This window comes from Pteropus medius, unplaced genomic scaffold (genome assembly GCF_902729225.1).
Source record: "Pteropus medius unplaced genomic scaffold, Ma_sr-lr_union100, whole genome shotgun sequence".
Classification (NCBI taxonomy): domain Eukaryota; kingdom Metazoa; phylum Chordata; class Mammalia; order Chiroptera; family Pteropodidae; genus Pteropus; species Pteropus medius.
In genome coordinates, this window is record NW_024352787.1 from 10,793,717 (window position 1) to 10,810,246 (window position 16,530).

The 16,530-nt window shown below is 37.9% G+C and overlaps 1 protein-coding gene and 1 pseudogene across 2 annotated transcripts in view; one reads left to right on the plus strand and one right to left on the minus strand.

Annotated features, from left to right (window-relative positions):
• RELN (reelin) overlaps positions 1–16,530 on the minus strand; it is a 458,093-nt gene that overhangs the window by 257,441 nt on the left and 184,122 nt on the right. For both annotated transcript variants that reach the window (XM_039849355.1, XM_039849356.1), the window contains one exon: positions 14,544–14,614. In XM_039849355.1, coding sequence (XP_039705289.1) covers positions 14,544–14,614 — 71 coding nt within the window. The remainder of the gene's footprint in view (positions 1–14,543; positions 14,615–16,530) is intronic.
• On the plus strand, positions 4,679–4,797 carry LOC120592025 (uncharacterized; annotated as a pseudogene).

The window sequence follows — 16,530 nt, forward strand, 5'->3', positions numbered from 1 at the left end:
TGATGAAGTCGGTGGTTATTACAGCTGAAGTAGAGAGTTTGGTGTTGGTGAGGGTGGACAGTGTGGAGAGAGCCTAAATGCAGAGATGAGGTTGGAGAGAGGCAGGGTCAGATTATGGAGGGCCTTGAAAACCAAACTAAATGGGGCAAATGAAGGCAGTTATAGAGTTTGAGGCTGGCAGTAAAAAAATGAGGTTTGTGTTTAAGAACAGTTTGATATCTGTGTGGAAGCCCTGAACTAAAGAAATGGCTAGAGGTGTAGAAAGAAAATTGTTGGTTTAAGTAATATTAAGAAGACAAACTGATGTTAGACATATTGGGTATAGACAGGGATGAAAGAAAAGAATGAAGAAAGAAATGTTATCTAGTTCTCCATTAGTGATTGGGTTGATTAAGTCACTAACCAGAACTGCAATAAAGGAGTCTAGATTTGGGGAAAAATCAAGTTCAGTGATGAATATGTTGAGTTCAAGGTACCTAATGGCATCCAAATGTAAATGCCTGGTAATAATAATGATAACTAACATTTACAGGATATTTATGTGCTAGCCAATATCCTATGTGCATCATTATTACATTTAATTGTAACTTTACTTTGTTCTTTCTGGGCATAGAATATTGTGCCATGCTCTTGGGAATGGTATAAAACAATCAAAAAGGCAGGTACTATTATTTTCCCTATTTTACAGTAAGGAAATTGAGATTCATAAAGATCACACAGCTAGAAAGTTCCAGAACAGAAGTTCAAACCCTAAGGTAGGTAGCTCCAGACTCTGTGCTCTCAATCACCTGGCATTACTGACTCTCTGAGTAAGCACCAAGCAAATGGACCGAGTTCAGGAGATGAAAATCAGAGATGTAACTGAGATCACCAGAGACAATACAGAAATTCAAAAAGAAGTCCCAGGACAAAATCACTGCCGACCCTAGAATGTACATATGGGAAGAATAAGAACTCATGAAGGAAACGGAGAAGGAATAGAGAAGTCAGGTAGGGTGAGGACTAGAGTCCTTTGGCTTGGTTGGCACTTAGCATGTTATTGATGACCTGGAGGATGACGATTTCCATAGAGTGTTGGCCTCAGAGGCCAGATGGTGGAGTTAGGAGTAAAGCCTGGGAGCACACACCGCTCTTTCAAGAAGCTGGAATGTGAGTGAGAATGATGGCCAGAGGAGTATTCTCAATCAAAGAGGGAGTTCTTGTTCAAAGCAGTAATATCCTTGGTGTGCTTAAGCTCTGTGGGGTTGGTAAAGAGGAAGAAGCTGATGATTCGGAAAAGAAAGGGCAAAACTGTTGAGCAAAGCCTCGGAGGAGATGAGGAGAATGCTAGTGCATTGGGTTTCTACTTTTCTATAAATGTGTTTTGATCTTTCTCTCTTATGTTTGGGGTAGAATATCTATATTATAAGCTATTAAAGTAAAGAATGTGAAACTGCCTTATATTGCCACATACACGTCAGGTACATTGTTCCACATATGCCCACTGAGGACACAGCACAATATGTGTTAATTAATACTAATGAATTCTAGTTCTTAAGAATATAATTGTGAAAATCTGTGTTAATTATTACATCAGACAACTGAATCTCCAAGTATAAAAATAAGTTTGGATTGATAGGTTGTACGAAATAATATTTCACAAGCCAAAATAAAATCAAAATTTATTGTGTGTTTAACCACAGATTTCCTGCCCTTCCTCAAGTTATTATACAGATCTAAACTTGCCTTCAAAATATGGGGGAATTCAGTAGATTATACAGCAGCTTGAGTAGAAAATGTACTTCTATGGGCATCCAAAACAACTAATGTCAATTTTTCTCTGGCATAAATCTTGGTGTTTTGTCTTTGCACTGGATAAAGCTGTCAAGTGCAAATGTATATAGTCCCAAGAACTGAAAAGAAAGCTGTTTAAATCTATGTTCAATCATGTTGAGAAAAACAGCACCAGTCCAAAACACTGTTCTTTAGAAAATTAAAAAAGTAGTCAGACCCACCTACTGCCAGTAGCAAGAAATTTTACTGTGGCCCTGGGAGTGAGGAGTCAGCTCTTTATCATTCCCCTTAATCTTGTCTGTTGTAAGGATCACTTAAAGGACGCATTTTGCCAGCTACTGCCCCAGGAGGATTTAAGTTCCTTCCTCTATTGAGCAATCTGTGAGATCTTGAAGCAAGATTAAGGTTCCTGGTTGGTTTTACCTGAGTCTCCTAATTCAGCTCCCTTTGTTTGTAAATTACAAAGCACAGGAGGGATGTCAGGAATAGCAGTTGCAACTGCTAAAATAAAATGCAAACTACAAAATAGCTATGGGGAAACCAGATGTCTTTGAAGAGCAAAAGTTTTAACATTGGGCAAATTCAAGTGAAACACATCATTCACTATTTTTCATTTCAACTATTAAAGTAGATATGGTAAAATCCAATTCTGATTATATTGTCAATTCTAAAATGTTCAGTCCGAATTAATAAAAAAAATTGCATTTCAGGGTATTGGAAAGATATTTAGTCATATAAGCTACCAAGTAACCAAGGATAGCCAAGGTAAGATTTTGGTAAATCTTATGTACAATTAACACAATATTTGGGTATGAAAGCTATTCTCCCTGCCCAGCTTTATTGAGATATAATTGAAAAATAAAAATTGTACATATTTAAGTTACACAACTTGATATTTTAATATATGTATAAATCGTGAAATAATCACCACTATTAAGCTAATTAACATATCTCACTTCACATTACAAGGTATTCTTAAAGCGCTAAAAAATATCTAGGTAGATTAAACACCTCATTCACTTTGTGCACTTGCTTATTGACTTTTTATCCTCCTCCATCTCATTTTAAATAAAATTTCACCAATCCTTATTATAAAAGGATTAAAAAAGTCCAAAGAGTTTGGGGTCTGAATGATGGAAATCCCTGCTTATCACCGTGATCCAATGGCCCTTAGAGAACATAGCCACACTTTCTACCACTTGCTGTTCTGAGGGTGATAAATGCCAGAAAAACTGCCGAGCCTGGAAGAAAGCAGCCAAGGTTTTCTGCTCCAGCTGTAAGCCTGACCCCTTTCCTCCTGACATAAAACATTTGCCTTTGGTTATATCCACTTCCGTCATCCCAACAACAGAGAATTCCAGCATGGTTTATAAATGACATGCACCCTTTGGGGGCACTACAGGGCACTACTGTCAGCCTTTAAGCCTACCATCTGGCCTTGCTAAATAATCAATGTATGTATTTGAAGAAGGTATGCCAAGAAGCTCGCAGGCCACTGAATATACATACGCACCATTCTTCTCCCTGCCCTGGCCTCCACCATGATTTGTGCACACTGCTGGACAAGCCGCAGCCATGCTGATACACTCACATCAGCTTCGCACTCTCCTCTTTCGTTTTATAAGGGCTTCAAAAAGTGTGTATTCTCTCCTACACGTTCAGGGAATTAAGACAGTAGTGATGATCTTGTTTATTAAGGTTGTGGTTCCTGGGGATTTTAATGTTTAATATTTTTAAATTTAAAGAACTACTTGGTATAATGGAACCAACATTGGACTGTGAGTCTAGATTTTTAAATTCTAGTCCAGCCACTTATGAGTAGTGTATATTTGTCAAGTTAACTTTATTGGCTTCATCACTAATCTACAGATAACGAATCTATAGTTCTAAGATCAGAGCATAAATTCAAATATTCCTCACCTTCAGTCTACATATACCACACTTATATTAACATTTTCAACAGGACTCCTTTTATGTGATTCTGAGGGCTATGAATTGAGTCTATTATAGCTCTCTCTAGATTGTTCAATAATAATTCCTGCAAAAGACTGATTTCCTCTAGTTCCAGTCAGGTTTTCAGTCTATTCTGGAATTACCTCTATCTTTTGCTTTGATCATTTCCAATAATAGTTCACAAAACAGTACCACGTTTTCCTTTAAAATCACTTAGTGACATTTTGGACAATCTCAGACAGTCACTTAGCTAACTCCCTTATCTCTTTCTTGGTCTTTGCTCTGATGCCACCTCAGTGAGGCCTGCCTGACTTACCTGCCACCCTATTTAAAACTGTGATCTGACTCTTTCCCCTCTACCCAACCATGCAGTCTTCCCCTATTTAGTTTTCATTTTTTCCTACAGCATTTGTCACCTTCTAACAGGATATCACATTTAATCATTTCTTATATCTTATTTATGGAATCCTCTCCATTGGAATGCAGGCTCCAGCAGAGCAGGGATCTTCACTCTTTTCACTCATGTATCCTAAGATCTAGCCTAGAACGGTCTTAGCCCATAGCAGGCATTCAGTAATCTTCATTGAGTACTGAATGTTAAATAAATTCACTTCTTTGTTTTCTACTGCTAGGCAATGAACCTAATCATCTCTCACTTTTGAAACAACTGAAACTATTGTATAGTACCTCCCTAGCCCCACCCCAGACTGAAGATGAGAATGCCCTGGTTCTTTGTCTGTACTGTGACATGTAAGAAGAACTAGGCTAAAGATGTGTTTACAATTACTTGAGACCTCAGGATTCATGGTGAAGGTCTAAAATCCCTGAACCTGGTTTATGTCTCAAGATTCATTAGCGTTTAGATGGAAATCCATGAACAATTTTCAGATTTCTTAACATGATGGTTCGTATATTTTTCAACCTGAGGTCAGTGTAAAGAACATCGCTTTGGGTCTACAGCCATGCTACCCTGAACAAGCCCAATCCTATCTGATCTCAGAAGCTAAAGAGGGTCGGGCCTGGTTAGTACTTGGATGGGATACCACCTAGGAAGACCAGGTGCTCTAGGCATAAAAAATAAAAAATAAGGGATTGTAAGTTGACAAGGGCCTTGCAATCTGGTGAGGTCAACCAAGGGTTGCCTTGCCTTCAAAAAAAAAAAAAAAGAACATTGCTTTGGTAACAGCCACACTGACTATCAGTGTTCTTTGGCAAAGCTTGAGATTAAAGAAGATTTCTGAGAATGGGCAGTGATTCTTCAATATTAAAATGTTTAAGGTGAATATTTAGCCAATATTTATGAGTGTCTGCATTATGTCAATCATTGTTAAATGTTAAGAAAAACAAAAAATTAAGTCAGAGCTCTTGCTTTCAAAAAGCTTCCAGTGGGGGGGGGGCGGGGGGTGCGGGGACATGAGTATTTAAATACACAATTATGACACAACAGAGATCAATCATGTTAAGAAGAGTTAGACAAGTCTTCACACAGAAGGAAACATGGGAGCTGTAACTTAGAATTCTCTCTCAGTTCTTAGAAGTGATTCCTTCCCTTTTTCATTTACTGAGCCTATACTTTGTGCCAGGAACTCAAGAGTAAGGTCACACAAAGCCTAGAGCCAGACATACTTTGACTGTGATTTCAAAGTCCTTGTAAAGCCTAAATACAAAAGTAAATGACTACCCACTAGCATTCTCTCTTCAGCCTCAACAAAATTTAAAAATAATAAAATGCTAGCGTCCAGGAGCTGGCCTAGCACTCGTAGCTGGGCCTGTTGTTCTTTTGTTGAACATAAACAATTTCACAGAACATCAGCTTCAGACAAAGCCACTCTGTGATGGTTATGGATCAAGACAGGAACCCTTCATAATCATGGGTAAACACAGGTACAACCAGAACACTGTCCAACTATCAATATGTCAGGAATCTCCCCTCTCCTGGTTAATTATAGCTTTAGCTTGCTTTCGTCTTCCCTCCCTCTAGATAAGATTTATTGAGACCCCTAGCCATAGTATTACCCTTATTTCGTGACAACATTCAATCCAGAGCAAAGCCCCACTTCCTAAACTCTATTCAAAATCATAAAATATAGGCCCGAATCTCACAGTATATCCTTTTTTTTTTTTTGTGAGCAAACATCACCCCTCTTTAATTCCCCTGCTCCCACTTCACCTGACCTATGGATGTTGCTTGCGTTTCCCCTAGAACTGGATCTCTAAGCAGGCATCTCCTTCCCACATGCTTGTGGGTGGCTGCCCAGAACCCAGGCCTTTTTCCAGGTATGGTCTGTGTCCACACCGGGATTAGACAAGACCTGACCTTCTGCGTGAGTGATGTAAACAGACGTGCTAACCACTATACTGGAAACCGCCACCCCCCATAACGTCTTCTTATTGAATAGATACCCCAGTAGTTTTTCCTTCACGTTAATACCTTTTTCCCCGCACACTTGCCTGAATCAAGGAAGCTCTAAACCAACCTACCCACCAATTCTAGATTTCTGGCTACCAAAGTATTGGATACTCCTCATCCTATATCTATCTATCTATCTGCTACCATGTTCTGAAAAAAAAGTAGCTGGCAATATGCTATGTGTGTGTGTGTGTGTGTGTGTGTGTGTGTGTGTGTGTGTGTGTGTGTGTTTGTGTGTGGAGAGGGAGAACAGAGAGAGACAGAGGGGAACAGAGGAGAACAGAGAACAGAAGACAGAGAGACAGAGACAGACAGAGAGAGAGAGAAAGAGAGAGAGAATGAGAGAGAGAGAGAGAGACCTAACCTTCCTATAAGTCTGCTTTCCCTTCTGGTTGTCCTATTTTTCTCTTTCCCTGTAATCCTAGATTTTTTCCAAAGCCTCAACTTTAAACACTGCCTCAATTTGCTTCTCAACTCACAATAATTTCCTTTCCCTTGACTCACTCTAAAGCCTGGGCAAGAATTTTCCATACTACAAGGCAGCCTCGGGTGGTCTGGCCTCTTCTGAAACCATCTTAATTTATTCAAACAACCAATAACCTTCTAATTGCAAAAACCTAAAGCTATTTTTCATACTTCATCCCTTGCATTCCCTCAGAAGCCTTTGTCCCTGTTGACTTCATCCCTTGCATGTCCCTGTTGAACATCTTCACCATATGGAAATGTTTTCCTTGAGTTTACCCCACCTCTGAAGCTTGCCCCTTCTCCAGAATTCCCTCTTCTTCCTTCTCCTGTGCAGTCACTAGCATTCTACACTCAGCCCCTTCCTCCCTGCCCCGCCCCGAGGCTTCCCCTGGATGATTAGATTCCCCTTTCAGCATCAGTATGCTGATGGCTCTCAAATCTGCCTCTCTTCTCAGCAGGCTGCTAGAGAGCCCTGTGGGATGGAAAGCGACTGCATCACAGCCGCCAGTATGTTGAAACCCAATTTATTATCTTCTCTTCCAAACAATTCTAATGCTTTCTTCATTTCTTTTTTCATTTCCCGGCATCAACATCCACCCAGTCACCCAGGCAGGAAACAACAGAGTCACCCTGGGTCTTCTCCCACTGTCACTCCCCACATGACACCTTCTCTTAAGTTTCTCTAACATATCCACATCTTCTGGTCTCCAAGACATTATTTAAATTTACCGTGAAATTTTGCTCTCACCAGGATGACTACAGTATCCCACTACTGTGTTTCACTGCCTCTAGTCCTAACCTTTACAACCTATTCCACCCCACCCTCAATTTTCTTTCTAATACACAATTATTCATGTCACTCTCCTGCTTCCCACTGCCTACAATGGTTAAGCTCCTGAGCATGTAACAGAGGGCCATTTATGAGCTGATACACTTATGCTCCCAGCTTCATGGCTTAGCTATACTGAATAGCTGGGCAGCTTCCTTTTCCCACACCTATCAGACTATTTTGTTTTATTATTCATTTGATAAACATATACTGAGTGCATACTATGTACCAGATATTGTGAAATGCTTTAGAAATTCAGTAATAAAAAGCACAATCGTGAGTCACAATGATGTAGTACAGAAACACTGTGCTCACCTCTTCTCAAGATCATCTCAAAATTACAACTAAGCTACAGAACAACCACAACTGAGAATCACCTGAAGTCTAGCTGAGCGGAATTACTATAACTAAGAATATACAGAAGAAGCCACGTAGAGACTGGTAGAAGGGGCGAAGATGAGGAACGAGCTGGTGTCACATTCGTGTGTGGTGGTTAAAAATTGGGAGGTATATGGATGCAGAGGTCCCCTCTGAGGAGGAAGGGATCTCAGCCTCACACCAGGCACCTCAACCTAGGGCTCTAGTGCCAAGAAGAGAAGTACCCACAACTTATAACTGTAAAAACCAATGGAGACTGTGTCTGAGTGAGACAGAGAGCAGCAGGAGTCCCAGGCATTCCTCTTAAAGGGCCCACGCTCAAACTTATTCACTGACAGACTCATTTGCTCTGAGCTCCAGCATTAGGGCAGCAGCTTGAAAGGTGCCAGGGACATACGAAAAGGAACTGAATGATCTGGCATCAGGGCAAGGGCTGGAGGAACAGCTCTCTCCCAGACAGAAGTGCTGGCAGAAGCCATTGTTCCTTTGTTGAACCCTCTCTCCACCCACCCTGCACCCACAGATGGGCACCATAGCTGATTCTCTATCACCCTAGCTAACACCATTGGCTCCACTCCAGTGATTCCGAGACCTCCCCCCGCAAAACACACACACTCAACTTGTGGGCCTACCTAAGCTGCTGCAAGTGGCTTTTCCATACAAAAATGCCTGTCTTGGCTCATGCTGAGGACTTTCCTAAAATCTCTCAAAGGTTCACAAAACCCAGACAAGCAGCATCTGGCTTCAGCATGCCCCATACCTCTTGCCGAGAAGCCCTAAGCCTGGCACTAACAGCAGCTGGCCTCAGTTCACAGCTCAGCCTGTTGCAGGCACTTCCAAGCCCAGCACAAGTGGCAACCATCTGCAGATCACTTTGTAGCTCATACTAAGTGGCCCTAGGTAGGGCACAGACAGCAACTGACCTTGGTCTGCACCAGAGCTCCTCTCCCAAGAGGTTCCAGAACCAATTCACTGGCGGCCAGCTTCAGACCACATCGGAGCATCACCCAACCACCTCCACAAGTGACACACCCAAAGGGCAGATTTGGCTGTCACCAGAGCCTGGTTAAAGCAAATCTTGTTCCATAGGGTGAGCCCCAGTACAAGAGATGCTCCAGTGTAGTTATGGTTAGTTTTCACAACCAATCAGCTCAAGGGTCAGTCCCTCCCACTGATGTGCCAACAGCAATCAAGGCTCACCTTCAGCAGGAGAGCACACATAACCTAAACAAAGGACATGCCAGCAGCACCTGGCTTAGGTGACAAGGGAGACTGCCACTGGGCCCCACAGAACATCTACTACACAAGGCCACTCTACTAAGACTTGGAAACATAGCAGCTCTACCTAATACATAGAAAAAAAATGCAGGGAGGCCATCAAAATGGGGAGACAAAGAAACATGTCAAAAAAAAAAAAAAAAAACTCAGACCAAAATTCCAGAAAAAGAACTAAACAAAATGGAGACAAGCAATCTACCAGATACAGAGTTCAAAACACTGCTTATAAGGATGTTCAATGATCTCAGTGAGAACTTCAACAAAGAAATAGGAAACATAAAAATAGAAATAGAAAACTTAAAAAAGAAGCAGTCAGAAATGAAGAATACAAAAACAGAAATAAAAAATTCATTAGAAGGAATCAATAGCGGATTAGATGAAGCAGAGGGTCAATCAGCAATTTGGAAGATAAAGAGAGTGGAAATAAACCAAAAAGAACAGCAACAAGATAAAAATATGAAAAAGTGAGGATAATTTAAGAGTTCTCTGGGATAACATCAAGCTTACCAACATTTGCATCTTAGGGGTACCAGGAGGAAAAGAGAGAGAGCAAGGAATGGAAACCCCATTTGAAGAAATAATGATGGAAATCTTCCTTAACCTGGTAAAGGGAATAGACATACAAGCCCAGGAAGCACAGAGAGTCCTAAACAAGATAAACCCAGAGACCCACACCAAGCCACATTATAATTAAAATGCCAAAAGTTAAAAACAAAGAGAGACTCTTAGAGGTAGCAAGAGAAAAACAGTTAAGGGCGCTCCCATAAGCCTGTCAGCTGATTTCTCAACAGAAACTTTGCAGGCCAGAAGGGATTGGCAGGAAATATTCAAAGTGATGAAAAGCAAGGACCTACAACCAAGATTACTCTACCTAGCAAAGCTATCATTTAGAATCAAAGGACAGATATAGAGCTTCCCAGATAAGAAAAAACTGGAGAAGTTCATCACCATCAAACCAAAATTGTAAGAAATGTGAAAGAGAATTCTTTAAGAAAAAGAAAAAGAAGAAAAAAATGAATAATAAAATGGCAATAACTATATATCTATCAACAATTACTTTCAATGTAAATGAATTAAATGCTCCAATCAAAAGACATAGCATGGCAGTATGAATAAGAAAATAAGACCCTTATGTATGCTGCTTACAAGAGACTCACTTCAGATTGCATGACATACACAGCATGAAAGGAAAGGAATGGAAAAAGATGTTCCATGAAAATGGAAATAAAAAAGAAGTTAGGGTAGCAATACTTATATCAAAGTAGACTTTAAAACAAAGGCTATTAACAAGAGACAAAGGAGGACCCAGTTATCCCACTTCTGGTTATTTATACCCCCCCAAAAAAAAACACCAAACAAACAAACTCAAAACACTACTTCAAAGGGACATGTATATCCATGTGTTCACTGCAGCATTATTCATAATACCCAAGATATGGAGGCATCTTGGATGTCCATCAATGGATGAATGAATAAAGAAGAGATAGCACATATATACAATGGCATATTACTCAGCCATAAAAAAGAATGTAATCTTGCCATCCTCAACAACATAGATGAACTTAGAAGGTATCATAATAAGTAGAGTAAGTCAGACAGAGAAAAACAAATGCTATATGATTTCACTTATATGTGGAATCTAAAGAACAAAATAAATGAGCAAACAAAACAAACAAATTCATAGAGAATATTTTGATGGTTACTAAATGGGAGCAAAGTTGGGAGGATAGGTGGGTTAAAAAGGGAAAGGGATTAAGAAGTACAAGTTGGTAGTTACAAAATAGTTCTGGGGATGTAAAGTATAGCATAGGGAATATAGTCAATAATATTCTAATATCTATGTATGTTGTTAGGTAGGTACTAGATTTATCAGGGTGACCACTTTGTCAGTTACATAAATGTCTAATCACTATGTTGTACACCTGAAACTAATATTTATATTGTATGTCACCTGTAATAAAAACAAAATTTAATAAAATTAAAAAATAAAAAATAAATACAAAACACATTTCGTACCCTCAAGAAGTTGATATCTAATGGCAGACACGGCACATGTAATAATGTTCTTATTACAACATGCATTAATAGTTGTCAAATGAATGAATGCATGCTCAAGTAAGAGACTTCTTTGAAAGGCAGTGTGATATGATGGCTATACCACAGGCCACTGGCCAAACTGCCTTGGCTTCAGTCCTAGCTCTGCTAATTTCTAGTTGTGTAAATTTAAGCAAGTTATTCTCACTGTGCCTTTGTTTCCTCATCTTTAAAGTGAAGATAATAATAGTTTCTTCTTCAGAGGGTGGTTGTAAAGATTAAATGAGTTCGTAGAGTATTTAGAGTGGAGTCTAGCCCATAATTGTGCTTACAGTGTTTTCATTTGTGTTATTATTATGCTTTGAGAGTTATGTCATCATGAATGAGAGTTGCCAAGATCAGCCTGAGAAGGGGCCTGAGTGGGCATCAGAGATGGTTTTTTTTTTTTTTTTCAGAAACAGGTAATACCTAAGCAGAGTCTGAAAGCCTGATTTAACCAGATGAAGAAAACCTAAAAGGGTAGTTCAGACAAAGGAAACAGGGAGGGTCTAGAGTACAAATAACAGTGGAGTGATCAAGTGAGGTGCATTTCAGGAAATTTAAGGAGGAATGAGAGAATGACAAAAAATGAGGTGGGAAGGAAAATTGAGGCCAGATTGTAAAGAATTTTCCTTGCATGTTTTGATAAGCAGTAGGAACTTTAAAGATAAATTATTGCCTTCAATTGAGATACTGAAGGGTTTTAAGCAAGGAATGATAGAATTCTATTTCCATTTTAGAAAGCTCATTATAGCAGTTCTCTACAGGGTGTGGAGAAAGCAGGAGCAGGGAAACTAGGCAGGAGGCTATTAAGCAATTTCCAAAGGAGGCAATGGGGCCTAATCTAAGGCAGATCAGTGGGAACGAGAAGGAGGAGGGAGATGGAATCTTCTCCCCTTTGTCCTTGAATTGATGCTGATCCTTCAGGGCTTGCTCCCTAGGATGCCCTTCCTAAGGAGCCCAGGCAAATTTAGCTCCCTCTGTGATCCACTGACCTGCCATTTACATCCCAGGACTCAAGAATAGGAAATGGGTCTTTTCTTTTTTATACCCATGTTTAGCACTATGAGCTAGGACGGGTCTTACAGGTATACTGGATGTTTCCAGAATAAAATCCTTCAGAGATTGTCTGAAGGGATTACGATTAAACTATCTAAGACATCACTAGTATGTTCTGACCTTTTTACTTTTTAATATGCTTAGCCAGCAATTCAGTCTTGTAGTAGTAGCTGCCTTCTAGCTCCACAAAGCAAAATTTGCTCTGTTTAAATTGCTTAATTTGATTTAAATCAACAAACTAAGTATGTTGTAATTGAAAGGCATTGTGCTGTGGTATATAAATTGTCATTTTTTTTCTCTCTAATAAATATATTAGATATTCCTCATCTAATGCATACAAATTATTACATGTCAAATTTATATTATTTTATTTGAGAAGATAATTAATGTTTTAATTAAAAGTAGACAGGGCCAAAATAAATATACAGTTTATAGCACCAATTATTTCCCTTATTATTCCTGACAGCAGGAAGCCATCACTCTTGTTAGTATTCTTTCCACCCTATCTTGGATGGATTGATATGATTTCAGTTGATTAGATGCTATTGAAAAGCTCAGTGTTTTCCTTTGTCTTGGGCCGAAGACCATTTTTCATAACATTCGCGTCTACATCATGTAAATCATGTTCTCATGCAACACTGATATATAAGGCTTTTTTTCCCCTCACTGGCTAAGATCTTTTTCCCAGTGATTTTTCTTAGTTAGCTTTTTCTTTTCATTTTAAATAAACCCATCCCAACAACTAATTTACAATATGAAAGATTAAAAAATCCGAGGCTTAAGAGAAACCAACTTTTAGGTAATGATAAATGTTAATTAGACATATTTTTTAGGCAATATGCAGTTTTCAGGATATCAGTGTTCACTGCTATATGGTGTTTTATGTTTTCAATAATGTGAACATTTTCACAGTCTGAAAAAAAGACATATTGTGATAAATTTTTGAGCCTACTATAAAGGCAATTACATTTATTTTTATTCTCAAAAATCACAGAATAAAAGTCTGTTTAATCAATGAACACTGATGATACATTTGAAACTATAATTAGAATGGGTTTTTCTCATTCAAGAGTTATGTATGTAAATTATCAGAAATTTGCCAGCAGTAATCATCAAGTATCCCATTACTTAGATAAAGCAATATTGATGATGTACATATTACTATAAATAATAAATGGTATTTTCTTAGGCCTTTTAAAAACCAATATAATTTTTTATTATTCTCTCCTTTGATCCATTAGATTATCTTTAGCAGAGCAATAATCAATAGAAATTTCTTTTAAATTCAATATGTAATTCTTAAATTAATAAATTTCACTCAAATATCACTGTAAACAAAAAACTGATAATATGCCTATGATGATGGTAAAAAGACATGGCATTGAAAAAAACTGGCTTCAAATGTATCCTTCATCGAGATGCTTAAATCGAGAAATACATGTATAGCTGAGAAAAACTTGTATTCAATCTATTAACATTTTTTTGAGGAGCTGTCATACGCCAGGCACTATGTTAGGTTCTGGGGAACCAAAAAGCACTAAGGCATGGTTCCTCTATTTGAGAATCTCTGTCTCTCAAGGGTGGCATCCACCAATTTTCAAAGGAAAATCATATGTGAAGTGGGAAATGCTATACTGAAAACACAAAGTTGGGTGAAAGTTCAAGAGGAATCAAATTTGTGTGAGGGCATGGATCCTGGTTTTTACCTTTTTACTGTGTGTGTGTGTACATATGCATTCATGCATCTATGAGAGTTTGGTATGGGTGAGAGTCTGGATGTGTATGAGGCAGTCACAAAGCAGAATCACTTAATGTGACTGCTCAATGTACATTTCATCTATCTAAAATATCCAGTATCTATCTATAAGTCTGGAATTAATTAGTGCACACAGCTGAAAAAAGCATATAGATAACAACATGATTGAACATTAAAAGCAGTAATCAAACATTTTCAACAAAATTTACAAGAAATTTAAATAGTAAATTAATCAGAAATGTTTTTGTAGAATTAAGGTTTTTTTGTAGAATTCTAAAATTACTAAGATCTATATTTTCAGGGCAACTAAATGTAATTCATTAAAAAAACTGTGAAAAGAAGATCAATTTTCTCTTAGTCCGTTTTGTTCACACTTAGTATTTTCAGAAGTCTACAGATCTTTGTCACTAACTACTACATAATTACTAGGGATATGAAGAGATAAATAATTCCATTTTTAAAGCAACATGATTAAGTAATAGTAATGAAATGCTTACTCAATACATAGAACATAAAACCTACCATAAATAATTTTGACACAACCAACAGAAATCAAAGATGATTCTTACCTCCTTGTTCACACAACTGCTGGGCTAAAGCATCTTTGAAAATAATCTGGCCCCTGTGTGTTGCTGTAGCCCTGGAAATGAATAGGAAAAGGTTAATCCAAATCTTATGTTTGGAGGTAACAATGCATATTTTTAAACTTTTAAAAACTTAATTTTTTAACATTATTGTGTGACTATGATTTTTTAAATGAGTGCATCTGAATAGTGATATAAACTAACAATAGAGTCAAAGCTTAAACCAAGGCACATGGGTTGAGAATTATCTTCTGATTTTACTTTGTAAAGATATTGTAACATTTGTGCACTTATTCTAAAAACAGCAAAAGTGAGCAAATCCTGGATAGAAGAAAAAGTGTGAAAAGGATGCTTATTAAAATTTCTGCTTCAGGAAACCTTGATATAAAGTGTTTTGTGGAGCAATAATGATATTAGCACTGGAGAAAGATGTTCTTAATGTAGTTTTTTCTGAAATCAATAGTACCATAACATATAAAGAGTGAGAGAATTACATTTTTGAAAAGTATTTTTTTTAAAGAGAGTTATTTGGAGCTTTCATAATGATAAAATCTGTTATAATAAAACATATCTCCCCATGCCCACTAGGTCTAATTCACCATTTGAAGGAGATGTGCATCTTTTACCTCCTCTAATCAGAGCTGTGCACATGAATTGGCGAAAAAAATAACATCCTTGCAGCAGGTGTGTTATTCAATGGCTATAATAGGAACTGTCTTATTAAAGGAAGAATTATTTATACTTTATATTTGAAATTTTTCTCCTTAAAAAGAATTTTTTCTGGCATAAAATGTATTATTTAAACAACTTTAAAACAGAAAATCATGTCTCTTTAAGAATCTTGATTTTAGAAAATAGGCCATACAAAACATTTTTAACAACTAAAATATATAACATAAAATCTCAACTTTAGTTCTAGAAAAAATCACCCTAGGACAAAATTAATTTGATTCAACCAGCACTTACTGAAGATGGATTATGTACAAGGCACTGTGCTAGGTCACAAGAGGGCAAAGTTTGGCCCCTGCATTTCTCCTCCATGCATGCACACTTCAGTCAATATCTTGTCCTTTGTGGGGCCCAATGGGATCTCATGACTCCCTACTGGTCTCTATGAGATGTACCTTCTTCCTCCATGCTGCAAACTTCTGATTTCTATCCTCCATTGAATCATTACTATCACTAGTATCAGTCCCCCAGCACCCAACTCTCCCAAAATAATCTGATAAACTAAGCCATGCTGGAGTGTTAATGGGTGATATTGCTCCAAGCTAACATTATTTCAGCAGTGAAACTAAAAATATACAATGGCAAAATAGCGAGAATTTTGAATGGTGGCAAGAAGATAAAATTGAAGAGAAAAATCAGTGGGCAGCCTTCAACTCACACCATATGTGATGTATGTGGGTAATCAGCCCTTGTTGTTGAATAGTAATTATTATCAAAATTACAGATAAACAGATGCTACCACTCTCTCTATATATTGACATATGTGTATAAATTTTCCTTTGCTCTTAGCAAGCTGAAAATGAGGAGGACTAAATGTAGGGCTAATCCAAGCCACAAAAATGGCCTACGGATTCAGTAATCAATTACAAGTTTTATGTCCAGGGGGAACATGGAAACCTGATTTACCTAAATATATTTCATTGTTCAAATCTCAATCAGGTCAAGAGCTTCTGAGTTCACACACACTTCTAATAGTAACACAGCAATCATAACTGTAGAATTTTAATTTGACATTTGCTTTGGAAGGGACATATTTTCTGAAACGAGTAGCTAACATAAAAAGTCCTACAACGTGCATAGTGTTTAAATAATTGTTCATTTTAGTTGCCTCTGATTGTAAATATATAATATTTCTATTGTAATATTTCTCGTTGACCCACAAACTTAGTTATCATTATGCCAGTCCATGCTCCCCATAAAAACGATGAGGCTGATGCACGTAGATAAAATTCATGTTACAAAG